The sequence below is a fragment of the Delphinus delphis genome, chromosome 11 (genome assembly GCF_949987515.2).
Source record: "Delphinus delphis chromosome 11, mDelDel1.2, whole genome shotgun sequence".
In the NCBI taxonomy this organism is placed as follows: Eukaryota; Metazoa; Chordata; class Mammalia; order Artiodactyla; family Delphinidae; genus Delphinus; species Delphinus delphis.
In genome coordinates this window covers 96,197,829-96,224,854 of record NC_082693.1, presented here as the reverse complement: position 1 = coordinate 96,224,854, position 27,026 = coordinate 96,197,829, and the positions used below count along the sequence as shown (strand labels likewise).

The following is a 27,026-nucleotide window of genomic DNA, read 5'->3' as shown; positions in this document are numbered from 1 at the left end:
TATAGAATAAACTCCTAAAACTGGGATTTATAGGTTAAAGAGTATATAATTAAACATGTATTAAAAGTCTGATGAATATTGCCCAATTGCCAGCCTTCTAAAAGCTATGCTAATATTCACTTCTATTAGTCGTGGATGTGAGTGCTTTTTTCCCATATCCTTTCTAACATTAGTTGTAACTGTATCTTAAATTTTTGCCAATTTTGTCAGTAAAAAATACCTCATTAAACATTTTAATATCCTTAATTTTTAGTGACTTGGGCATATTTTCATATTTTTACTTACCATCTTTCTTTATCCTTCTGCTCTGGAATTTGTGGTTCCATTTCTTCTGCCAATTTTTGTATTTTTTTCTTATCGATTTGTACAAACTCTTTGTATATTGTGGATATTAACTAATGCTTTTTCAGATGATGGACACATTTTCAGTTTATCATTTAACTTAGTTGATTGTAGTTTTGGCCTCTTATAAGTTATGTTTTTACAACTTGTGAAGACGGATCTTTCTAGGTCCAACAGGAAGCTGAGATACTATACAGGAAAAAGGTTAACAGATTTTAACTACATTAAAACTAATAACATATTAAGGAGTCTGGATGTTACCTTGATGGCAATGGAAAGTCCTTAAAGACTTTTTAACTAGATTTACATGATTAGATTAGCATTGAGATTCTTAGTTTCCTGTCTTTCTCCTGGGACTACCTAGCTCCCAGTTAATTCTTCACATTGGCTAGAACTTTTCCTACTGTTTGCTCTTGTGCTGTTGGTCTCCTCCCACTGCCTATACCTAAGCCTTCTGGTATTTTGGCTGCTGGTGACGCTGTTTGGAGTGGCATGTACTCTGCACAGGGGCAGGACATGGTAAGACATGTTAAACATCTTCCTAGGTGCTATTCACCTAGGAATTTAAACACTTTTGCACTCTTGAGAAATGGAGATCATTATTTCCATTTCTCCATGAAAAAAATGTAATTAAGAGGCTGGAGGCTTCCCTGGTGGCACAGTGGTTAGGAATCTGCTTGCCAATGCATGGGATGTGGGTTCGAGCCCTAGTCCAGAGGATCCCACATGCCGCGGAGTAGCTGGGCTTGTGCGCCACAACTACTGAGGCCCACGCGCCTGGAGCCCGTGCTCCGCAACAACAGGGGAAGCCACCGCAGTGATAAGCCCATGCACTGCAGTGAAGAGGGCCCCCGCTCGCTGCAACTGGAGAAGGCCCACGCACAGTAACAAAGACCAAATGCAGCCATAAATAAATAAATTTATTAAAAAAAAAAGAAAAGGCTGGGATTTTCCCGTGCCCAGACACCTAGAATGTAACAGAGCAGGGATGTAAATTCTGTGTCTCTTCTTTTATGCTGCCTTCAAGTACATTTTCATGGCTGACAGATGTCTGGGGTACATGCTCTTTTATTTTGTATTAATTCAACAAGTATTTGAGCAATTAGTATTTGTGCCTTTTTTTTTTTAAATAATCTTCCCAACAACTCTTCAATATAGGTGCTACTGTCCCATTTACAGACAAGAAACTGAGGCAAGAGAAGTGACGGTGACCTGCCAAAAGCCACAAAGCTAGTAGATTTTGAAGCAAGGATTCAATCTAGGCCTGGCTTGTTTTTCTGGGTTTTTTGGCCACGTGTGCGCGGCTTGTGGCATCTTAATTCCCCAACCAGTGACTGAACCCGCGCCCTCGGCAGTGAAACCGCGGAGTCCTAACCACTGGACCGCCAGGGAATTCCCCTGGCTTCAGTTTTAAATTTCTCACTAGGCTAGGCTGCCTCTTCCTAACAGAAGGCATTTTAAAAATCTAGTTTGAGGACCTAAACCTGTCCCACGCTCAGGGAACACTTCACCAATGAGGTTACCTTTGAGTAGGCCATTTATTGATTACTGGCTGCTGAGCACAACTTGTTATCCTTACAACAATAGCACTAGGGAGGTGCTATGAACAGTCCTAGTTGTACAGATAACGGAAGCTGAGCAGCAGAGGGGATAAAGAGCCGACTGGACCCAGGGCCCCAGGCATCATACCGCTCTACCTCCCACTATCAGGCTCGATCCCGACCCCTCGCAACCTCATTTCTGGGCCCTGAAGGTTGCAAGGCTCCCGGGGGTGGACGACTGACTCCTCGTTGGATCTCAGCGCCAGGCGTAGCAGGCCACCGGCATAGAGGTGTAGAGACCGGCAGGGAAAGTCTGACCCCGGAAGCAGTCGCGGCGCTGGCAAGGCCGCGTCTTCGGTTGCCAGGGCGCCGCCCCGGAAGTAGAGCCGGTCCGCGCCGGGTAGCGGTTCGCGTCCTCCTCTGAGCGCCGAGTGGGGTTGGAGGCGGGGCCGGGCCGCGGCGCTGGGCCGCCGTGCTCCGCGCTTCTGGGCGCTCCTCCGCGCTGTGCGCCCACAGGTGAGACCCCGCCGCCGAGGCCGCCGCCTCCGGGGACCGAGGGTGTGGCCGTGCTCGGTGGGCGAGTGCGCATGCGCGAACGATTGTGGGCCCTGGTCTACGGGTCCGGGAAGGTGCTGTTTAGATGTTGCTCGCTGGACTCGCGTTCCCCGGGAAGCCTGCGCTGACCACTGTGCCCCTCTTCCTCCTCCGAGTTCCTATGACTTAACTTGTGCCGCTCGATCCTTGTAATTGCATTCTTCTTATTATTGGTTATCCCAGAATTTCATTGTTCCTAGGCTTTTTCATTCATTTGCAATCTGTATTGTTCCTATTGGCATCTTGCAGGGCGCGGTGTACCTGTGGCTAGAGCTCTGGACAGGAGACAGGAGATAAGTGTTCCCCGCCCTGCTCACCTCTCTCTGGGGGACTGCTTTCCCATCATTAGACGGGGTGGGGTGGTGGTAGTCATACACCCCTAGAGTAGCTGTGGCATTACAGGGGATTCATTCTAGACCTAAAAGTCTCTGGTCGTTGTAAGCCGTTTGGAGGTTTGCAAAGCGGTTCTTTGTTCAGGAAATATTTAATGAGCACATTTGGGTGCTGGGTTGTGACAGTACAAAAAGATTGGCCCTGCCCTGCACTCAGGGAGTTACAGGCACTGGTAAACAGGTACGTGGAGCATGGGGGTGAGGAGACGGGCAGGGCAACACAGCTGCGACTGAATGCTGCACGGCACTGATGTGAAGTCATTTATATTGTTACTTTATTTAAAGATGGCTCTTTTTTGCCTTTTCAAAAAAGACTTAACTAGCTGGAAAAGAATGCAAGTGTCCTAGGATCCTGGCCTAGCTGGGACTTTATTTTTTCTTTTTTTGCGGTACGCGGGCCTCTCACTGTTGTGGCCTCTCCCGTTGCGGAGCACAGGCTCCGGACGCGCAGGCTCAGCGGCCATGGCTCACGGGCCCAGCCGCTCCGCGGCATATGGGATCTTCCCGGACCGGGGGCACGAACCCGTGTCCCCTGCATCGGCAGGCGGACTCTCAACCACTGCGCCACGAGGGAAGCCCAGCTGGGACTTTATTGAAACTGATAGTGATCAAAGTGGGGTAGGGGGATGAGGGCAGAGACTGCTCCCATTTTCCGATGGCTGGACCCAGAAGAGTGAAGTGACTCCCATGAGGGTGAGTCCCCCGCCCTCCGCTGTTTCTCCTCAGAGGTTGTTCTAACTTTTGTCTGGGAGTAGTCATTACTCCAGGAGGTAAAAGGCCTCTTGGCAGAGCTCTGTCCTCCTGGGGTTGTAGGCACAGAGATTTCCCAAGATGTTCCCTCGCTCGGTGGAAATCAGCTAACCTCCCGGCCTCCTATTTCTCACCAGGGTAAAGCTGTGGAAGTGTTTATGGGTGATGGTTTCCTGGGTCTCCCCCTTGGGACTTACAGCCCCTATAGGGCTGGGCTGCGCCTACTTCACTGCTTGGCACAAACAGTGCTTGTTTGACTGTGTGTGTGGAGGGAATTCACGTCTTTATTTTTGTTAATTCGTCACGTATTGGTTGAGAGCCTGCTATTGCTAGGCACTGTTCTGGGTGCTGGGATTCAGCAGGAGATAACGTGGCACAGCACTGCTGCTCGCAATGTGCCGTATCTGTGTCAGACAGACAGTCACCAAGGAACCAAATACATGAACTAGACCAGGTCTTTTCTTTTTAAAAATAATTAATTAATTAATTAATTTTTGCCTGCGTTGGGTCTTTGCTGCTGCGCGCAGGCTTTCTCTAGTTGCGGCGAGCAGGGGCTACTCTTCGTTGAGCTGCGCGGGCTTCTCATCGCGGTGGCTTCTCTTGTTGCGGAGCACAGGCTCTAGGCATGCGGGCTTCAGTAGCTGTGGCGCATGGGCTCCATAGTTGTGGCTCGTGGGCTCTAGAGCGCAGGCTCAGTAGTTGTGGCACACGGGCTTGGTTGCTCCGCGGTATGTGGGATCTTCCTGGACCAGGATCGAACCCGTGTCCTCTGCATTGGCAGGCGGATTCTTAACCACTGCACCACCAGGGAAGTCCCTTTTTAAAAAAATTAAATTAAATTATTTATTATTTATTTATTTTTGGCTGTGCCAGGTCTTCGTTGCATGCAGCACACGGGATCTTTGTTGCAGCATATGGACTTCTTAGTTGTGCCAGGCATGCGGGATCTAGTTCCCTGACCAGGGATCGAACCCGGGCACCCTGCATTGGGAGCATGGAGTCTTACCCACTGGACCACCAGGGAAGTCTCATAGACCAGGTCTTTTCAAACTTGCACTTGCATAAGAATCGCCTGAGAGCTTGTTAAGACACAGATTCCTGGACCCCGCTCCCAAAGAGTCTGAATGTGTACACTCTTGTGTGTGCATGGGGGGAGCTGGAAGATTTGTATTTCTAACGAGCTCCAGGTTGTGATGCGGATGCTGCTGGTCCGCGGACCATGCTTTGAGTTGGCGCCGACTAAACAACTGTGTACAACGTGAGCACCACGGAGAAGTAAAGCGACAGCTCTGTGAAGGGGGAGGAGTGAGATTGGGAAGCCCAGTCTGAGGAGCTGACCTTGGAGAAAGGGCCAGATGTGGGGGAAGAGCAAAGCCTTAAGACTGGATGCCGCTTGGCGGGTGTGGGGAGCTGAAAGAGGCTGGTGTCTGGAGAGGGAAGACAGGTGGAAAGGGCGCTGGGAGACAAGGCCCGAGAGGCATGGGGGTCCCGCGTCACGCTGGGCCAGCCTTGCAGGCCATGGGTGGACTGCTAGGTTTATTCTCAGTGCAGTGGGAAGCCGCTGCAGGCTTATGAAAGGAGTGACAAGATCTGCTTTGTGTCTGAAAAGATTGGTCTGCTGCTGGGTAGGGAATGTGTTGCCATGGGGTGAGAATGGGGCCAAGGAAGCCAGTTGTGGCCTGGGTTGTGGGGATGCTGGGGAGAGACACAGACGGATCCGGAATTTTCTGGGGGTGGAGCGGGCATGATTTGCTGCTGGACTGGACTGATGGTTACTTCCTCCCCAGGACTGAGATTGGATTTTGTTAAGTTGTTAAAGCACTTTTCCACTGGGGCTGCCGCTGGTTGAACGCGTCTCTTGCCTTCGCTGGATCAGGACTGTCCAGGAGCACCTGGTCCCGGGTGGCTTTCCGTCTCCCGTCACCCGCCTGGCACGGAGTGGCTGTCGGTGCCCAGTGGATGGATGAGAAACTACACTATCGGTGGCCCGGACGCCCAGGGATGTCCCGGCGGAAACCTGTTCTCAGGCTTGTGAAGATCCTGCCCACTTGCCCCAGGAGTGGGACCCACGGCGTTCTGGAAATAACCAGCAACTGTCTGGTTTTAGGATGGCTTTCCGAGGCTGACATGCCTCAGGCAGTGTCAGCCCACTCTGACTTCAAGCTGTGAGCAGCATGAGGACCAGCACGTCACTCTCTGCTTTTCCTGATTAGGTTTTTATGATGCTCAGTTTGAAAGTAGCTGACCCTGTGGCTTAAAATTCTGAGGTGTCAGTTCATATGAACCAGTAGAGAGGTAATGTGTCAAGTTCATCACATAATACCGCTAATTCCACTTTTTTTTTTCTTTTCTATTTTAGGAGGAAGCCACAGGAAAACAATCTGACATCAGGTATTTATCTATTTACCTGATAAATAGATAAGGCTTAGTGTTTCCTAGGGTTGGGAAGGCGTCAGCCCTGGCTTCCGTAATGTGGGGATGGGCCAGCTGGTTCCTTAGTCTGTTCTACAGATGATACCTGAGCCCCCTCATTGTGCCTGGCCCTGGCTGGGTGCTGGGGGGCCCACCCCCTGCCCTGTGGGGTCAATGACGCCTGACAAGGGGGATGCATGTAATGACGGTTGACACCCCGTGTGGGAGGGAGACTGTGCGGGTGGCCACGGCAGCAGTCTCTGCTCTGCCTCTTGCTTTCCAAGCCCCACATTCCCGTCTGTAAGTGGGGAGAGTACCTGCCTGCCGGCCTCAGGTGAGCCGTAACTATGTACCCAGTAGAGAAGGATCTACACACACACCACCCAGCCCGGGGCCTGATGCATCCTGGTGTTCGGGGAGTGGTAGCTGTTGTTTCAGCGATGATAGAAATGATAGAAATACGTACTCACTTACTGTGTAAGGGCGGGGCCTGGCAAGCCCGCCGGGAGGAGGAGCTGGAAAGGAGGCGCGTGCGGAGCCGAAATCGGGGGCAGCTTCAGGGTGAAGCTCTTTCTGCCTGATGCACTCGTTTCAAACCCAGTTGACGGTCTGGAGAACCTGCTGTGTGCCAGGTCCACGCCCACCTGACCTTGCAGTAATCCCAGCAGCACCGCCCAGGAGCTGTCACTTTCTTTCTTTTTTTTTTTTTTTTTAACATTTTTATTGGAGTATAATTGCTTTACAATGGTGTGGTATTTTCTGCTTTGTAACTGAGTGAGTCAGTTCTTTCCCATTTATTTCACTGGGGAGGCTGAGGCCCGGGGAGGACTTGCCAGGATCCGCAGCGGAGGCTCCATGGCTCAGATGCGTCTCTAACCGAGCTGGGTCTCTAAGCCTCGGGTGTGGAGGGAACTGCCCTCCCTCCTTTGGCTCTTCCCAAGGCTGCCTTTTCATCTGCTCTCAGTGGCGGTTTCCACATTGATTTGGTGCATTTCTGAAAAGAGGTTCTTTTAAAGGAGAGGGGGCCTTCCTTCATCTTTTCCTTTTTTAACCGTAAATGTCTCTCTTGTCTTCTTGCTCAGCGCTTTACTGTGTGCTCTGTTCCCCAAATATATATACGTAAACCTCCTTATGGGTGTACATTTCTTATTCTTCGTTTTTCCCTAGTGTTTAGGATGGTTGTCTCTTGTATTAGTTTCCTAGGTCTGCGGTATCAAAGTGCCCCAAACTGGGTGGCGCAGTGAGGCCAGAAGCCTGAAATCAAGGTGTTGGCAGAGCCGTGCTCTCTCTGAAGATTCTAGGGGAGGGTTCCTTGCGGCTTCCAGCTTCTGGGAGCCCTGGGCATTGCTTGGCTTGTTGCAGCCTTACCTCCGATCTCTGCCTCCATCTGCACATGGCTGCCTTCCCTCTGTCTGTCTGTCCGTTCTTGTGTCTTCACAAGGCGTTCCCTGCCTGTGTGTCTGTGTCCAGCTTTCCATCTCATAAGAGTACCTGTCATTGGATTAAGGCTGACCCGAATGACCTCATCGTAACTGCAAAGACCATACTTCGACCAAATAAGGTCATGTTTACAGGTACCTGGGTTAGTACTTCAATGTATCTTTTCAGGGGCACAGCTCCACCCATAACATTTTCAGGGAAGCAATGAGTCGGGTTCCAAGGACCCAGCCTTGAGGATTTGTCCATCAGTCACTCACACAACAAGCAGTCATTTTTTGCGTCTCATGTGCTGAAGGGCTGGAGATAATGGGGTCGGGCAAATGGACTGTAGGGTTCGCTTCAAATGCTCCCCTTTAAATCTAGAATCAGTGGGTTGAGAGGGAAACGGGTGACTACGAGAGTCCCTCGCCTCACACGTTTATGGAAGGGACATACATAAAGAACTGAAATGCAAGTTGGGAAGTTCTGAGTGCCCGCAAGGATGGCAGGAAGGGTCTGCAGGGCGTCCCGAGGAGGGAAACACTAATTCCAGTGAAGGCGATGAGAATGGCCCCCTGGGGGAAGTGGCCTTTGAACTGTGCCCCGCGTGGTTGGTGGAGCTGGATAAAGAGCGGTGGAGAGAGACGTTAGGATGGAGGGACAGCGCGGGCACAGGTTCGCGGGCGAGCACATGAGCACGGAGCAGCAGAGGGGGGTGCGTTCAGCCAGAGGGCTGCGTGAAGTGAAGGGGTGGCCTGGCAGCTTGGGAAGGTCAGCGGGAGCCAATAAGTAATTAATTCAGAAGTACTTATCACGACAAGAGAGGAACCCAAGGCATCCTCCGTTGGGCACTTAAACAGAAGACGCCATCCACTGAATGTTCTGGTTAGTTACCATTTGGCTGTATTCATAAACTGTTAGAACACCTCTTGATCTTGTGCTGTGTACATTTCTCTGTGTATTAATGTTTTTTCTCATTTTTAATATTTTGGCTGCATGGCATGTGGATCTTAGTTCCCCGACCAGGGATCGAACCTGCATCCCCTGCCTTGGAAGGTGGATTCTTAACCAGTGGACCACCAGGGAAGTTCCCCTAATTTTTTTTCCCCTAATTTTTAAAAAATTTTATTGAAGTGTAGTTGATTTACGATGTTGTGTTAAATTCTGCTGTACAGCAGTGTTTCAGTTATACGTGCATATATTCTTTTTCATATTTATTTCCAGTATGGTTTATCACAGGATATAGAATATATTTAGTTCCCTGTGCTATACAGTTGGACCTTGTTGTTTATCCATTCTATATATAGTAGTTTGCATCTGCTAATCCCAAACTCCCAATCCTTCCCTACCCTACCCTGTCTCCCTTGGCAACCACAAGTCTGTTCTCTATGTCTGTGAGTCTGTTTCTGTTTCACAGATATGTTCATTTGTGTCATATTTTAGATTCCACATATAACTGATATCATATGATATCTGTCTTTCTCTTTCTGACTTACTTGGCTTAGTATAATAACCTCTAGGTCCATCCATGCTGCTTCAAATGGCATTATTTCATTCTTTTTTATGGCTGAGTAATATTCCGTTGTATATACATACCACATCTTCCTTATCCATTTATCTGTTGGTAGATATTTAAGTTGTTTCCATGTCTTGGCTATTGTAAATAGTACTGCTATGAACATTGGGGTGCATGTGTCTTTTCAAATTATATTAGTTTTCTCCAGATATATGCCCAGGAGTGGGATTGCAGGATCATATGGCAGCTCTGTTTTTAGTTTTTTGAGGAACCACCATACTGTTTTCCATAGTGGCTGCACCAATTTACATTCCCACCGACAGCGTAGGAGGGTTCCCTTTTCTCCACACCCTCTCCAGCATTTGTTATTTGTAGACTTTTTGATAATGGCCGTTCTGACTGGTGTGAGGTGTTACCTCATTGTAGTTTTGATTTGCATTTCTCTAGTAATTAGCAATGATGAGCATCTTTTCTTGTGCCTGTTGGCCATCTGCGTGTCTTCTTTGGGGAAATGTCTATTTAGGTCTTCTGCCCATTTTTTGATTGGGTTTTTTTTGTTGTTATTGACTTGTATGAGCTCTTTGTATATTTTGGAAATTAAGCATTTGTCAGTTGCATCATTTGCAAACATTTTCTCCCAGTCCATAGGTTGTCTTTTCATTTTGTTTATGGTTTCCTTTGCTGTGCAAAAGCTTATGTTTGATTAGGTCCCATCTGTTTATTCTTGCTTTTATTTCTATTGCCTTGGGAGACTGACCTAAGAAAACTGGTACAATTTATGTCAGAGAATGTTTTGCCTATGTTCTCTTCTAGGAGTTTTTTGGTGTCATGTCTTATATTTAAGTCTTTAAGCCATTTTGAGTTTATTTTTGTGTGTAGTGTGAGGGTGTGTTCTAACTTCAGTGATTTTCATGAGGCTGTCCAGCTTTCTCAACACCACTTGCTGAAGAGACTGTCTTCTGCATTGTATATCCTTGCTTCCTTTGTCAAAGATTAATTGACCATATGTATGTGGGTTTATTTCTGGGCTCTCTAATCTTTTTTTTTTTAATACATTTATTTTTTTATTTTTGGCTGCGTTGGGTCTTCGTTGCTGCGCGTGGGCTTTTCTCTAGTTGCAGTGAGCGGGGGCTACTCTTCGTTGTGGTGCACAGGCTTCTCTCTGCAGTGGCTTCTCTTGTTGCGGAGCACGGGCTCTAGGCACACGGGCTTCGGTAGTTGTGGCTCGCGGGCTCTAGAGCGCAGGCTCAGTAGTTGTGGCGCACAGGCTTAGTTGCTCCGTGGCATGTGGACTCTTCCCAGATCAGGGCTCGAACCCGCGTCCCCTGCACTGGCAGGCAGATTCTTAACCACTGCGCCACCAGGGAAGTTCCTGGGCCCTCTATTCTATTCCATTGATCCCTATGTCTGTTTTTGTGCCAATCATTTGTGTATTTTATTTTAGGTAAGAATCCGAGTCAAAATTTGGTGAAACTGAAGAGAAATTGGACGTTCCCGGTGGCTCCATAAGTACCTATGGTAGGTCCGGGCTGAGATGTTTTCCTTGGTGACCACTTGTCCACACAGCAGGTGGAGGGTGCAGGGGGCCGAGAGGAAGCCTACCCTTCTCGGAGGCTCCATTTCCTGCTCAGTAAAGTGGAGGTGAGAATATTTGCCCCATCGGCCTTATTGGGTTTAGGAGTGTACCCTTGGAAGTATTTTCAGACTATTTTATGACTGAAGTGCAGCACACGTATAAAGCATGGCCTTTATCATTATTCTGTGTTGTTGCTCTTACTTCTGCGTCTTCTCCAGGTGGGAGCTGTGGCGGGAGTGAGGTCGCCCAGTGAGACTGGCGCTTGAAGTGCAGGGTGTGGGTTGTGGTGTAGGCGCTACCTGGCTTGGGGGTGATTCTCACCGAAATCCTGTGTCTGCAGTTGGACTCTAGGGGGCAGAGTACGAGCAGGATTGGTCAGGGATGCAGGGCTGTTCAGACTGAAATCAAATACAGGCCGACCTCAGAGATAGCTGCAGATTCCAGTCCAGACCACCGCAGTGAAGCGAATTATCGCAAGAAGGCAAGTCACATGAGTTTTTTGGTTTCCCACTGGATTTAAAAGTTATCTTTACACTGTACTGCAGACTGTATTGGGCGTTAGCAACTTGTCTAAAAGAGGTACATGCCTTAACTAAATATTTTATTGCTAAAAAATGGTAGGCATCACCTGCGCCTTCAGTGAGTTATAGTAGTAACACCAAAGATCACTAGATCACAGATCACCGTAGCACATATATAATAATGAAAAGGTGTGAAATATTACAAGAATATTGTGACACAGAGACACGAAGTGAGCAAATACTGTTGGAAAAATGGTGCCGACAGACTTGCTCGATGCAAGGTTGCCACAAAACTTCAATTTGTAACACACGCAGTATGTGCAAATCACCGGTGGTGAAAAAGTAAACTCCCCTCAGCAGTCGGCCTGGGCAGTGCAAGAGGGTGTGAGGCGTGCGGGGTTTGCTCCGGTACAGACACGAGTTACCGGCACACGGGGACTCGGCTTCTGTGGTGCTTCTGCCATCATTTCCGTGTGGTGGCTGCTGACCTGCACGTGGGTCATGACCGATCAGTCAGCAACCTTAGTGGCTGTCACGTGGCACTTAGAGCTTGCAGAGAGCGGTCCATTTATTCCTCACTTTGACGCTGTGGGCGTTGTCATCATCCTGATGAAGGCCAAGTTCACAGAGGGAAGGGCTGGGCTGTGTGGAAAGAGGTTTAGCGTAGGGTCACCCTAGGTTTGGCTCAAGCCACCATCAGTCCCTTTGGTCTGTTCTTACACAGGCTCTTAACCTTTGAGCCTCAGCGTCCTCCTCTGAAAACCGGGGATAATGACAATCGTATGAGATGCTTCCTGAGTGCTTCCTTACGTGCCAGGCACCGTTCTCGGTGCTTTACGTGTGTTCCCACATTTACTTCTCACTCCAGCCTATGACATGGATAGAGACTGTTGTTATCCCCATGTTACAGAGGGGGAAACAAGTTCGGAGAGGTTAAGTAACTTGCCCAAAGTCACACAGCTCGTGAGCGGTGGAGCTGGGCCTCAAACCCAAGCTCCGGGACCTATGCTTGACCACAGTCCCGCCTCGATGATACTACCCGCCTTGCTGGGCAACACGAGGAGGGAGTGGGCTGATGCTGGGTGGAAGCACCCCGAGCTCCGCCTGGTGGATTCTATCATGAGAGTGTCTTCTCTTTTCCTCTCCCAAGCAACACATACCTGGGTCCCCATCTCTACGTCCCATGCCTTTTCTGCCTGGTTAAGTTGCCCCAAACGTGAAGCTGTTATAAGTCCATGGGGGAGGTGCCTCCTTTCATAAAAGGCCCTCGAGGCTCCTCAGGTCCCCCGGCTTTCAAGCCCAGTTTTTCACAGAAGCCCTTCCTGAAAGCCCTTCACCTTCTGTGAAGAGGTACACAGAAGCGTAACAAATGCAGCCGTCTCAGGTCGGCGCTGGGGTGGAGCCTGGAATCCTGGGCTGCCCCAGCAGTTTGAAAATGAGAGTTCAGAGGAGGAAACAAGTCCAGAAACTTTCTCAGAGTCACATGGTGGTACTGACAGGCCTGTGACCACAGTCACTCATTCTCTCTGAAGTGATCATTTGCTGCATGCCAGGCACGGTGCCAGGCCCTGGGTGCAAAGCAGTGACAAAGAAAGCCAGCTCCTGCCCTCTAGCAAGGACAGAACTGCAGGGTGCCAAGGGGCTGCGTAGCTGGTCTGGAGAGTCAGAGAGGCTTTGTGGAGGAAGTGACATTCACTTATGCTGGCAGACTGGTGGGCGGTCGCTTGGCCAGGCAGAGCAGGGCGGAGTGCTGCAGGCAGAGCATGTGCCAAGGCCCTGAGGTAGAAGAGGAGGTGGGCAGAGAAGTCCAATGTGGCAGGAACAGCGGGTGAGGGAGAAGGTGGCACAAGATGTACCTGGAAAAGCAGGTGAGGGCCAGGGGGCTGCGTATTTTAAGTACAGTGAGAGCCACGTTGCTTGTTCACCAGGATTGATGTGGTGAGACAAACACTTAATGTCACCCACAGTTAGGGACTTCCCTGGTGGTCCAGTGGCTAAGACTCCATGCTCCCAAAGCAGGGGACCCGGGTTTGATCCCTGGTCGGGGAAACTAGATCCCACGTACATGCCGCAACTAAAAAGATCCCGCGTGTTGCAACTGAGACCTGATGCAGCCAAAATAAATAAACAAATAGATAGATATTAAAAAAGATCACCCACAGTTAAAGAGAGTGAATTGGTGAAGCGAATCCGGAAGCAGCAGGGAGATAGGCAGAACTTGAGGGGACGGGGGGTGCCCAGACTGGGGTGAGTACTCGCACCCACCCGTCAGAAGCCAGCTTCAGGGTCCCTGCTCAGGGCAGCCTCCCCGCTGCCTCCGCTCTCACAGTGGTGCCTGTCCTCGTGCCTGTCCTCGTGGTTCCAGTCACAGCTGCCATTCGGCGTGTGTTGCCGTTATTTCCCGCTTAACGAGGATTCTCAGTCTCAGCACACCTGGCCTTTGGGGCTGGATGCTTTGTTGGCGGGGGCCGGCGGGGGGCATACTGTACGTCGGAGGGCGTTGAGCAGGATCCCTACCTCTGCTCCCAGATGCCAGAAGCATCCCTCACCCCCAGTGCTGGCAAGCGAAGTGCTGCAGGCATTGCCGGATGTCCCCCGGGGGTGAGCTGCCCTGGCTGAGAGCCACCGTGGGGAGGACTGAGCTGGGGGTGGGGGACGTCTGCTCGCCTCGTGTAGAGGACTCCTTTGGGCGAAGGGACGTGAGCTGTTAAGTTTCATGGCTCCGATAAGGTGATCTCTTCCAGGATTATGGCAGGAAAAGTGAAATGGGTCACTGATATCGAGAAGTCGGTGCTGATAAATAACTTTGAAAAGAGAGGATGGGTCCAAGTGACAGAAAACGAGGACTGGAATTTTTACTGGTAAGTATAAACCAGGGTTTGGTTGTCTTCCAGAGCCCGTTTATCAGCGCGGTTAATCCCATACCGGCGCACGGACTGTCCTGTGCAGGCGCCCCCACGCCATCGTGCCGCCTCCCCTTACACTTCGCTCATCCGGGCCCTTCGTGCGCGCGGGGAGAAGGCCCTGGGTTAGTATACGTGGTGGAGCGTCCCCTGCTCCTGGTTATCAGGAGGTCCCGGGATGTCTCAGCACGGCTGAGTGTGGTTACACGGCAGTGGGAATTTGGGTGAGAAACCAGAGCCCCACCCGCCTCCAGTTCGTGCTGGTCACAGTGGTGCCCTGTTGCCTGGCACCTCGGGGTGCGCTGGGGAGGTCAGCATCCTGTGGGGTGGTGTGGGGAGGAGATTGGGGAAGGGGCTGTGGGGAGGGCTCGGGGCTTCCTTTCACCTCCCTCCCGTTAGGCCAAGAGGGTGCCGGCTGGACTGACTGAGAAACCGCAGAAATGCGTGAGGCTGGAAAAGCAGTGTGTGGGCCCTGAGTCCCGGGTGGTACCACCCAGCTAGGAGCCTGGAGGCTTCCTAGACTCCTCTCCTCGCCTCTCACTTCCTCAGGGTGAGGTCCTGTGTCCTCCTTGGTCCAGGCCTGGTCTGCTTCCTCCCTCGGGGCGGCCTCCACATCCCTGCTGGGTTCCTCAGCTAAACATTTGGCTGACCCTGTGCAGCTCCTGGGTCCAGAGCACTGCAGTGAACCTTTGAGGGGGCAGGGGGCCAGTGGGGGCACACGTCGGGGTCGGCAGGGGCTTTGTCACCCTGTACATCCCCCGCCCCGGACTCACTCTCCCTGCCGCCACCTTGAGAGACGTTACTCGGCTTCTCTCAGCCACTTCCCTTCCCCGCTCCTCCCCTGGTCCCCGCCGGTGCAGCGGGCTGCGCGTTTTCCCCTGTTGACCCGCTGCTGAAACGGTCTTTCTTTTCCGTCTGTGTACGTGCTACGCTTTCTATGCCTCCTCAGCCCCCCATTTGGAGACGCAGTGCATCCAGGGGTTACATGTCCAGACCCTGGAGCCAGAGCCACGCGTGGCTTCAGCCCTGGCTCTTCCGCTGCCGTCTGTGTGGCTGTTAGCAGAGGACTTGGCCTCTCTCTGCAAATACCGTTGTTTGAGGTTTCAAGGAAGCAGTGAAGCACAGAACTCGGGGCAGCGCCTGGCGCATGGCGGGCGCCCCATCAGCATGTGCTGCCACTGTCCTTTGTGCACCAGCACACCTGCCCTGGAAGCCACCTCTGCCTCTCGCGCCCTCCCAGGCTGCTCTATTCAGGTGCCGTGGCAGCAAATGCTGAGTGCCGTGATTTGTGATTTCCCGGCCTGTCCCCTCTTCCAGTGTCACTGTGAACCCCTGGAGAATGAGGACCTGGCCTGGCTTATGTCAGCATCCCCGGAGCCTGGCCGGGCCTGGGCACAGAGTAGGCAGCACCCAGCCTCCAGCTGCAGCGGTGGATGGAGAGGTGACCCTAGCTTTGCTCCTGGCAGCAGTGAAGTCACCTGCCCTTTAAACTGCAACCTGGGAACTCCCTGGCGGTCCAGTGGTTAGGACTCTGCGCGTTCACTGCCGAGGGCCTGGGCTCGATCCCTGGTTGGGAAACTAAGATCCCACAAGCCAGGCAGCATGGCCAATAAACAAACAAACAAACAAACTGCAACCTAATTTCCCTTCAGGAGTGTGGACTGCAGAGAGGAAGGGTGTTTATGGAGTAGTTCAGTGCCTGTGTATGGTTTAGTGTCAAGTTTACGTTCTTTCTTCTCAAAGGTAAAGTGAAATCCTTTATCCAGAGCCCTGTTTCATGGGAGCTCTGAAAAGAAGGCTGAACAGGACAGTATTTTGTACTTGCTGTTTGGTGTCCCACTGCCCAGTGCTGTGGGGCCCAGCAGAACTCAGCGTGTTCTTTCGGCTTCTCTGGGCAGGGGGTCACATGCCAGGGATGGGGGTGGGGGGGTGGGGATTTGAATGCTTGCTTCCTCATGCCGAGAAGCGTTTTGGAGCTTTTCTTAACCAACAAGAGAATGACGGAGAAGAAAAGAGCTAAACAGTATGATAAGTTTGGATATTTGAGATATCTTGAGAGCTCATGCTTTAAGCACTAAGTGTCCTGTCGGGTCTTAAAAATTGGTTAGGGAAGAATATTGGAAACAACTAAACATTAACTGGTTGGGGAAAGGTGAATAGATTAACCAAGTGGATTACGGTACAGCCATTGAAATAATTGCGATGATTATAAAGCAGTTTGGGAAACTGAATAACAGTAAGTGTGAAGAAAAACATATTACAAAATTGTATTTGTATTCTGATAACAACTATGCGAAAACAGCTTGCATGTGGGCAGGAAGTAGAAGGAGTGAGAAACAGGTAAACACTGGCTCTCCTGGAGGGGGTGTACGGGTTATCCATTGCCGAACTGATGGTGAGTAACAAACACCACAAACTTAGGGGCCTGAAACAACAACCACTTTTTGCTGCACAGGAGTTTGTGGGTTTGGCTGAGCGGTTCTTTTGGTCTGGCAGAACTTCACTCACACATCTGCTGTCACCTGGTGGGTCATCTGAGGCTTGGCTGGTCTAGGATGCCCTTGGCTAGGACGACAGGGGCTTCTCTCCACAAATCTCTCACATCCCTCCAACCGGCTAGCCTGGGCTCGTGGTGGTGTCGGGGGCCCAAGAGGGAGGTGGCAGCTCTCAAGGCCTTTCGGGGCTAGTCTCAGAAATGGCACACCATCACTCTGCCCTTCTTTTTGGCCAAAGAAAGGCATTAGGTCAGCCCCAGTTCAAGGGGAAATATATTTCACCTCCCGATGGGAGTTGAGGGGTGGACAGTTGGGACCCTTTTTACAATCAGGCTACACAGTAGGTGAACATTTATTTATAACAAAGGGTCCTTTGCTCCTTGGAGAGATGCCTGATGCTGGGCCTCAGGAAGAATTGTACAAGGTGAGCTTGGAATAGCTTGTCTTAAGGGAAAGCGAGGACGTCGTCGAGGCCTGCTGGATTCAGGTTAATAAAACTCAGGAGACAGCTTGCAGAGTTCCTTCTGCCCCAAATAGGGACACCTAGAGCTTCCATAAGAATAATGACAGCAGACTGAAACTCATGAATCATGTTTGAATCTATGAGTTCATAAAAATGCCCCCCAAAAGAACTGAAACGGAACAAAACCCCACATAATTTGTGGCACGTTAAAATGGCCACAGAGTTTTTGACACCACTTCCTTCTGCAGATGGGGTCTTCGTTCCCCTCCTCCTGACCTTGGGTGGGCTCTGTGATTGCTTTGGCCAGTGGGATGCAGTCAGTGTGATCCAGTCAGTGTGATACAGGCCTTAAGAAACCAGCAGCTTCCTCCTCCTGTGTGGGAACCCCCTGCGGGAGCCCTGAGCTGCCACGTGAGAAGCCTGCCCGTCCCGGGGCCGTTGTGCTGGAGAAGTTGCAGCTGCACCCACCTTCCAGCCATGCCTGCCAAGGTGCCGGATGTGGAAGAAGCCTTCTCGGGGCCCCCAGACCAGCCGGCTGAATCCCACCCAGCGACCTCAGTGCTGCCTGGGGCAGAGCGCTCTGCTGAGCCCTGCCCAAATTCTTGACCCACAAAACCTCGAGATATCATAAAATGGTGGTTGTCTTAAGTAGCTAACGTTGGGTAATTCGTGTTGCAGTGATAGGTTCCCAGAACACAGCTCACCACACGTCTGCGGGTGGTAGGGAACCAGCTCACTATTTTGAAAACTGGTAAAGGGAAAGAGTCACACACTTACTCAGTCTTCCCTGTACGAACCATTCATGGGTTACCTAAATTGTTGACGAAGGGAAGTTTCTCCTTGTAGAAATATTCCTGCCGATAAATGAAGGCGGAATGAAAAAGGAGAATTTCACTGTTTTGCAACCCCTCATGGCCTAAGGATCTACACCTGTGCAGGACGGAGGCCGCTGACCACAGGACAATAGGACACTTAAGTGTGGCTGGTCCAGACAGAGACGTATGTGCCGGAGTGTGACGTACGCTCCCGTTTTAGTACGAAGAAACAAATGTAAAATTCCTCATCACAAATTTTTATGTTGGTAATTTGTTGAAATGATATTTTGGATATATTAGGTTAAATAAGATACATTAAAATTACTTTCACCTCTTTCATTTAACTTTTTTTGGCTGCGTTGGGTCTTCGTTGCTGCACGCGGGCTTTCTCTAGTTGCGGCAAGCGGGGGCTACTCTTCGTTGCGGTGCTCAGGCTTCTCATTGTGGTGGCTTCTCTTGTTGCGGAGCACAGGCTCTAGGTGTGCGGGCTTCAGTAGTTGTGGCACGCGGGCTCAGTAGTTGTGGTGCATGGACTTAGTTGCTCCACGGCATGTGGGATCTTCCCGGACCAGGGCTCGAGCCCGTGTCCCCTGCATTGGCAGGCGGATTCCCAACCACTGTGTCACTAAGGAAGTCCCCCTTTAACTTTTGTTTTAATGTGACTACTAGAAAATTCACTATGTGACTCAGCTGTGGGTCACATTTTCTATTGGGCAGTGCAGCTGATTAGTCACTGACATCCCGAAGGGAGAGGCTCTCCGGCTGGATGCCACCCTGGGACGCAGCTCTGCCCCCATCAGCCTGCAGCTCATCAGACCTCTAGGTCTGACTCCCAACTTACAGGAAGTACAGGGCCCTGGGGAGCATGATAAATAAGGAAGCTGTGAGAACCCCTACAGAACAGATACCCGGTGTCTTCAACAAATAAATTGCCTAGAAAAAAATTAAGGAGGGGTGGGGGAGAATGTATAGATTTAAAGAGATGTGTGAGAGAGAGAACAACTAATCAGAAGGCCTGGCCCTTATTTGCAAAAGTTGTAAAAAAATATTTATCAGACAGCTGGGGAGATTTGAACACTGAGTAATATTTGATGATATTTAGGAATTACTGCTCCTGGGATTTCCCTGGCGGTCCAGCGGTTAAGACTCTGCGCTTCCACTGCAGGGGGCGCAGGTTCGATCCCTGGTTTGGGAACTAAGATCCTGCAAGCTGCGTGGTGCAGGAAAAAAAAAAAATGGAATTGGCTGCGCTCCTTTTTTTTTTAAGTTGTGATAACAGTGTAAAATAGCATATCATATAATATAAAAAGGAGTCCTTAACTGTTAGAGATTCTAACAGGAATAATTTGGATGAAATGATATGGTATCTGGGAAGTGCCTCAAAATAAGCCAGTGCTGTGAGGTACAGGCAAAGCAAGGCTGGCCTCGTGGTGACTGTTGAAGCTGGATTACGGGCTTCTGTTACACTTTTCTCTATACTTCTTCGTGTGTTTGAGCTTTCCCATAATAAACAGTGTTGTGTTTTTTTTTTTAATCCTTTTAATCCTTTTGTTCTAAGGATTATGGAATCAAAAGAAACCCTCTGGTTGGTGCTATGCGGAGGGGGCGGGTTGGGGGCAGGGAGTACAGAGAGGACCTTGCCTTGTCTTGTGACTCCAGGACTCCCTTGTGGGTACCAGCCCTTCTGTCCTTCCTGCTTCTCTGGGGGTGGCTAGGGAAGTCAGACAGGTGTGGCAGGGAGACTGGCTTTCTTAGAGGATGAGAAGGAATCTATTTCTCTTTCAACTCTCATTTCACTGGGGGCTTCGCGGTTTAGCTGGCCTGTCAGGGGTCTCTCCAAGAATATCACATGCCAACTCAGGGTCCTTAAATAACCCCTGTTTTTTTGTTGTTTTTAATTTTTTGGGTTTGCCACGTGACTTGCGGGATCTTAGTTCCTGACCAGGGATGGAACCTGCACCGCTTGCAGTTGAAGCACGGACTCTTAACCACTGGACCACCAGGGAAGTCCGTGGGGTTTTGGTTTTAGGGGGTCCCTGTCCTTCCTGACTTTGGGTGCAGATATTGAGTCAATGAGTTTCCTGACTTCAGAGTCTGACTTTCATTAGTTGGGTATCAAAATCAATGTTATCATTAACTGATAAACATTTATTGAGCATCTACTCTGTGCCAGAGAGTACAACCAATCAGGGCAGAGTCAAAACAGCCCCTGCCTCAGATAGTTGAGGTACAGTCAGCGGACACACAGCCTGCTGCTGTGGGCCAGGCACCTGGCTCGGTGCCGGGCTGGGGACAGGTAAGCTCTGAGGGAGCGTGCTTCCTGGTCAGGAGTCCCCGGGCTTTAATGACACCCGCCTCCACATGGACACATTCTGAGCTTCTGTCCTGCACATCCCTTCTGTGCTTCTCTTTCAGGATGAGTGTGCAAACCATCCGCAATGTTTTTAGTGTCGAGACTGGCTACCGGCTCTCAGATGACCAAATAGTCAACCATTTCCCGAACCACTATGAACTGACGCGGAAGGATCTGATGGTGAAAAACATCAAGAGATACAGGAAAGAGCTGGAGAAGGAAGGGAGTCCTTTGGCAGAGAAGGACGAAAGTGGGAAATACCTCTACCTGGGTTTGTGTCCTTTCCACCGGCCTCACGTTTTAAATAGATAGTGGAGTATTCTCCAGTGGCACAAGACCGCGAGATGGTGACTGTTGGCTTTGAGGGATGAACGTGTTTGTGGGCACCTCTTTCATTCCAGGCATCTCCAGAATTGGGGGAGGGGGCTCCACTTGGAACCTGAGTTTGTGTGAGTGCCTTGGGAATGTGCACAGGAGGTGGTGGGCGTGGGGGACACTCCCTGAGTTACAGACTGCCAGGAGGGACCATTACTGTGTCCAGCAGTGCCTGGGGAGCACAGTGCGTCCCTGCCCCGTCTGGTGAGAAAAGCTGGGCTGTTGGGTAATTTCAGAATCCCTTTAGCACACGTGGGGAAAAGTACATAAGTGACCTCTCTGGGCCTCGTTTCCTAATCTGATAAATGGGACTGATAACAATACCTATCTTACAGTTTACTGTGGGGATTAAATGATACAGATTTGTAAAGTACTTAGCACACAGCTAAAAGAGAAAACTCATTACAGGCAGACCTCAGAGGTATGGTGGGTTCAGTTCCAGACCACCAAAATAAAGCAAATTACCACAATGGGACTTCGCTGGTGGTCCAGTGGTTAGGACTCCACGCTTCCACTGTCAGGGGCCCGGGTTCGATCCCTGGTCAGGGAACTATGATCCTGCAAACTGCATGGTGTGGCCCCAAATAAATAAGTAAACAAATAAAAAGAATGAAGTTTTAAAATAAAATAAAGCGAATACCGCAATAAAAGCAAGCCACATGAAATTTTTTGGTTTCCCACTGCACGTAAAAGTTATCCTTACACTAAACTGTAGTCTGTCAAGTGTACAATAGCATTATGTCTTAAAAAAAGTCAATGTACATACCTTAATTACTTAATTAATTATATTTTTGGCGACATTGGGTCTTTGTTGCTGCATGTGGGCTTTCTCTAGTTGCGGCGAGCAGGGGCTACTCTTTGTTGCGGTTTTCAGGCCTCTCATTGTGGTGGCTTCTCTTGTTGTGGAGCATGGGCTCTAGGCGCACGGGCTTCAGTAGTTGTGGCACGTGGGCTCAGTAGTTGCGGCTTGCGGGCTCTAGAGCGCAGGCTCAGTAGTTGTGGCGCACGAGCTTAGTTGCTCCACGGCATGTGGGATCTTCCCGGACCAGGGATTGAACCCGTGTCCCCTGCATTGGCAGGCGGCTTCTTAACCACTGCGCCACCAGGGAAGTCCCGACATACCTTAATTTAAAAATACTTTATTGCTTAGAAATGTTAACCATCATCCGAGCCTTCAGTGAGTTGTAATTTTTTTGCAGTAGTAACATCAGAGATCACTGATTTCAGATCTCCATAGCAAACATGATAATAATGAAAAAGTTTGAAATACTGTGAGAATTACCAAAACGTGACACAGAAACACAAAGTGAACAAATGCTGTGGAAAAATGGTGCCGATTAACTTGCTCCACGCAGGGTTGCCACAAACCTTCAGTTTGTAAAAAATGCATTATCTGTGTAGCAAAATAAAACGAGGTTCGCCTGCGTTGTACCGGGATTGAACTGCAGAAGCCCTTGCCCTGTGAGATGCTGGGTGGGGGCATGAGGTAGCGAAACAGGCCCTGAAGAGGCAGTGGCAGCATCTTTCTGTCCGTGGCCCCCGGCGGGCTGGCTCACCGTTGTCCCCTCTCTGTTACCCTCAGACTTCGTCCCCGTCACCTACATGCTGCCTGCCGACTACAACCTGTTCGTGGAGGAGTTCAGGAAAAGCCCCTCTAGCACCTGGATCATGAAACCTTGTGGCAAAGCCCAGGGAAAGGGCATCTTTCTGATCAACAAGCTCTCGCAAATCAAAAAGTGGTCCCGGGACAGCAAAACGTCTTCGTAAGTGGGGGAGCCCGTTGCGTGTGCTTTGCCACGGATGGAGGGGGGGCCCTTGCTTGCTTTTCCAGGTGTGCAGCATTTGTTCAGGTATACACGTGGCAGCAGGACAAGGCTCTGTGGCCACTGTAGCGTCACCAGTCGTAGAATCTCACCTGGGGATGGTGGGTAAACTGGCGTAAGGTCACAGGAGCAGGGAGCCTCGCTGGCCGCTCTCTGTCCTGAAAGCTGGGGGGAGACCCGTCCAGTCCTGGTGCTTCTGAGGTGGCGAAGCACATGCTTAACACCTGGGTGCCTGGGCTTGAACCCCTGTCTGACACTCACCACCTGAGTTTTGTTGTATAGACTCTTCGGTTCTTCATCCGGGTAAACTGGGGACACAAGTAGCACCAGCCTCACAGGGCCGAGGTGGGGATGGACCCGAGCGCCAGGCAGTGTGTGCGGTCAGCGTAGAGAAGACCTACGTGACCGTCAGTCAGGTCTCCTCTCTGGGTTGGGTGCCCCTCAGAACGGAGGACACCAGGAGGTTTACTCTAAGGCTCACTCTTTGCCTCTTCGAGGTCCTTAACTGCCGGGAAGTGCCTGGAGGCCACCATTGGTGCCATCCTTTCCGGGTGGGCCAATGGCTCCCCTGAATTCCCAGGAGTGGCAGGGATGCCTCTTTGTGTCCCGCATTTAAGTCTGACTGCATGATGCCAGCACCCGGGGGTTCCTCTGTGGATATCCCCCACCCTCGTTTTCTCCCCGTGAACTGGCCTCTCACTTAATGAGAGGCAGCAAGCTTGTCACCAGCCGACTAAAGACTTCTGGTCTTTTTTTTTTTAATTTATTTTATTGAAGTACAGTTGATTTGCAATGCTGTGTTCATTTCTGCTGTACAGCAAAGTGATTCAGTTATACATATATAGATTCTTTTTTGTATTCTTTTCCATTATGGTTTATCACAGGATATTTGAATATATCTCCCTGTGTTGTACAGGAGGACCTTGTTGTTTATCCATCCTATGTATAACAGTTTGCAACTGTTAACCCCAAACTCCCAATCCATCCCTCCCTGACCCCCTCCCCCTTGGCAACCAGAAGTGTGTTCTCTATGAGACCTCTGGTCTTTGCATCTAACCTCGACTTTGACATGCCCAGGTTCATGACTCAGTCTACCAAGGAAGCCTACGTGATCTCTCTGTACATTAACAACCCATTACTAATCGGCGGCAGGAAGTTTGACCTGCGCTTGTATGTTCTGGTGTCTACGTACCGCCCACTGCGCTGCTACATGTAAGAGCCGGAGTTTTGTTTCCATTTCTTTAGACTGAGTTTTGGGAATTCCCTGGTGGTCCAGTGGTTAGGACTTGGCTTCCACTGCGGGGGGCCCGGGTTCGATTCCTGGTTGGGGAGCTAAGATTCCCACATAATGCGTGCTGTGGCAAAAAAAAAAAGACCGTGCTTTGACACGATACTTCCTACTCCTCGGAGACCTTGCAAGGGTTGGTGGAACTCCCTGTACGCGTAGTGCCTGGCATGTGATCCATGTTGAGTAAGGCAGTAACTTTGACACGAATGTGAATCTTTAAAACAAAAAGCAACTCTTTTACCCTTACAAAGATACTCAGAGAAAGAAGCCAGACACAGAAGGCCACAGGTTGTTCAATTCCGTTTATATGACGCACCCAGAAGAGGCAAAACTGTAGAAACAGAAAGTAGATTAGTGTTTGCCCAACACCAGGGTTGGGAAGTGACTACTGACGGTCGCAGAGTTTCTTTCTGGGGTGATGCAGATGTAACATTGACTGTGGTGATGGTTGCACGACTCTGAATATACCAAACACCGTTGAGTTGGACACTTCATGTGGATGAGTCATATGGCGCGTAAATTATATCTTAATAAAGCTATTATGTAAAAAGAACCATAAAAAATGACAAAGCAGCTGTTCAAAAAGTTTAAAACAAAAAGCAGCTCTTTTAAGAGAAAAAAAGTGTTATATTTTGTCTACGCTTGTCCTCAGAGTGTTGAACTCATCTGGATTCCCACTTAGGTATAAACTTGGATTTTGCCGCTTTTGCACCGTAAAATACACCCCGAGTACCAGTGAGCTGGACAACATGTTTGTTCATCTCACCAACGTTGCCATTCAGAAACACGGGGTAAGTGTTTCTTTTCCCTTGAGCTTAAGGAAATGGACTGATTTTATGGGTTTCTTTGTTTTTCTATTTGCAGGAGGGGTTGGGTGGGTACAGGAGTTGAATTTAAGATGCCCTGGCACTGATGAGGATTTTGTGGGTTTCTTCATTTTTCTATTTGCAGGAGAGGGTGGGTTGGTATAAGAGTTGTATTTAAGATGCTCTGGCACTGATTGGGAGGGGGAACCCCAAATATCCAGTGTGCTTGTCCCACGGGGGGTGGGGCATTTGGAGAAAGTCCCGCATTCAAGTAGTTCTGGGACCTTGGGCAACTTAATTGACTCTTGGAGCCTGGGTCTCTCGAGTTGTAAGAGGAGATAATATTATTACCTTGTGGGGCTTGTGGGAGGATTATATGAGAGAACCTGTGCTTGGTCATTCAGTTAAAGACCAGGTACTGAGCATCTGTCTGGGTTGGTCCCATGATGAGGGCTACAATTATGGGCAAAAACTTCCTTCACCCCTACTCTCATGGAGCCTAGAGCCTGTGGGGGGAAGGCAGTCATCAAATAATCACACTGCAACTGAGATGCGCGTTCTGCAGGTAGAGATGCAGGCCTGGAGGAGCTTGGAATGAAGGGGCCTGTAGTCCAGGTGGTCGGAGGCCGCTGCGCACAAGTGGCCTTGAGCAGAGAGCTGAAGTCTGAGCGGGGGTTCCCTGGGTGGAGGAGTGGAAAGAGCATTCTAGCAGAGGGCACAGCACGTGCCAAGGCCCCGTGACAGGAAGGAGCATCGCAGGAGCTGAAAGGAGTTGGGGCAGCTGGAGCCCCCATGCAAGGCGGGTAGAGTGAGAGGGCCCTGTAGAGGCCAGCGGAGGCCGGGACACAGGACGTGGTAGGTTCTGTGCAGGCTTTGGGGCTATAATCCAGTCCTGGCGAACAAGGCCTGAAGGTCTCATTTCTATAGGAAAGACTCTTCTATTTGGGTCTTGCTTGAATGGAAGCCTGAATACCCTAGTCTTTTTATCATTTGAATAGAAAGAGGGTAAATATTGATAGAAAACAAGCTTTTCTGAGTAAACTACTGAAAGGTTTGGTCAGACCAGCTTGGGCCCAATCCCGTGCCCATCACTTAACCTCTGGGTGACTTGGGCAAGTCACCCAGCCTCCCTCTCAAACAGGAGCCCTGGTTTTTACCGTCCTGGTCGTGGCAACTGGCTTCCCTGTGGGGCTGACCCCAGTTCACCTGCCCCTCGGGTTTTCCTGCGAGCAAAGTGAGAGAGCGTTGCCGTTACGGTGCTCACAGCTAGAGGGGAAGGGGTGACTCAGCCAAGGCCTTACTCGTAAGAATTTGGGGAAATGGTCTCTCAGGTGACACAGCACAGAACTTGTCAGCCATTTGGGGACGCCACACCCTTCATAACCAAGTAGCACATTTTGTGAAGTCTGGGCAGGGGTGGGAAATGACAGTGACCGACCTCCAGTCCCGTTGGTGCCCTGAGGACAGGGCATGATGTGCTGGCCTGTTAAGCCGCCTCACCCTGGGGGGGCCAGACTGAAGTTGGGAGGGTCCCATCTGATGAGCCTTCTCAGGACATCAAACACGAGGTCACTATTTCCATCACTAAGGAAAAGAAACCATTTTATTTATTTATTTTTTTTTGAATTTTATTATATTTATTTTTTTATACAGCAGGTTATTAGTTATCCATTTTATACATATTAGTGTATATATGTCAATCCCAATCTCCCAATTCATCGCACGAATTGACCTATTTTCTTTTGTCAGTTTTTCACCTATATATGTTGAGGCTTTCTTATTAGGTATATAAAAATACAAAATTGTTATATCTTTCTTTATTATTATGAAGTAACCCTATTTATCTCTAACAATACTTACTACCTTATGGTCTAGTTTCCCTGAAAACAATATAACTATACCGGGTTTCCTTTGCTTAGCATTTGAATGGTATTATATATAGTATTTTTTTTTTAACATCTTTATTGGAGTATAATTGCTTTACAATGGTATGTTAGTTTCAGCTTCACAACAAAATGAATCAGTTATATATATACATATATTCCCATATCTCTTCCCGCTTGCGTCTCCCTCCCTCCCACCCTCCCTATCCCGCCCCTCCAGGCGGTCACAAAGCACCGAGCTGATCTCCCTGTGCTATGTGGCTGCTTCCCACTAGCTATCTACCTTACGTTTGGTAGTGTATATATGTCCATGCCTCTTTATCGCTTTGTCACCGTTTACCCTTCCCCCTCCCCATAGCCTCAAGTCCATTCTCTAGTAAGTCTGTGTCTTTATTCCTGTTTCACCCCTAGGTTTTTCATGACATTTTTTTTTTCTTCAGCCTGGCATCTCTGCGTGCACTGGAAGCAGCAGTGCTCTCCACATTCTTCCTATTTCTAAATGCTTCGCTTTTTAATGTAAGAAACAGGTTACTCCGAGAAACGTCCGTTTCACCCTTGAATGAAAGCTTCAGCATTGCGTAGAGAATAGATGTTATATTGAACACAGAAATGCTGTGGACCGGTGGATCTGCTTGTCCACTGAGGGCCCCTGGGGGCAGAGCACCACCCTGCACTCTTGGGCAGGATGATGAGACACATCCCTGCCCTCAGGAAGCTCAGAGTCCAGCCAGAGGGGCAGATTGCAAAGGACTGAGTGTC

The 27,026-nt window shown here is 49.8% G+C and overlaps 1 protein-coding gene across 2 annotated transcripts in view; it reads left to right on the top strand.

Moving 5' to 3' along the window:
- The first annotated feature begins 2,265 nt into the window (after positions 1-2,265).
- TTLL1 (TTL family tubulin polyglutamylase complex subunit L1) overlaps positions 2,266-27,026 on the top strand; it is a 37,189-nt gene continuing 12,428 nt past the window's right edge. Inside the window, exons 1-8 of one of the 2 annotated variants that reach the window (XM_060023986.1) lie at positions 2,266-2,399; positions 5,979-6,010; positions 10,411-10,484; positions 13,808-13,924; positions 20,155-20,363; positions 22,050-22,230; positions 23,368-23,502; positions 24,261-24,369. In XM_060023986.1, the coding sequence (XP_059879969.1) occupies positions 13,812-13,924; positions 20,155-20,363; positions 22,050-22,230; positions 23,368-23,502; positions 24,261-24,369 (747 nt within the window). In that variant the 5' untranslated portion in view covers positions 2,266-2,399; positions 5,979-6,010; positions 10,411-10,484; positions 13,808-13,811. The remainder of the gene's footprint in view (positions 2,400-5,978; positions 6,011-10,410; positions 10,485-13,807; positions 13,925-20,154; positions 20,364-22,049; positions 22,231-23,367; positions 23,503-24,260; positions 24,370-27,026) is intronic. The other variant, XM_060023987.1, reaches the window with a different exon arrangement.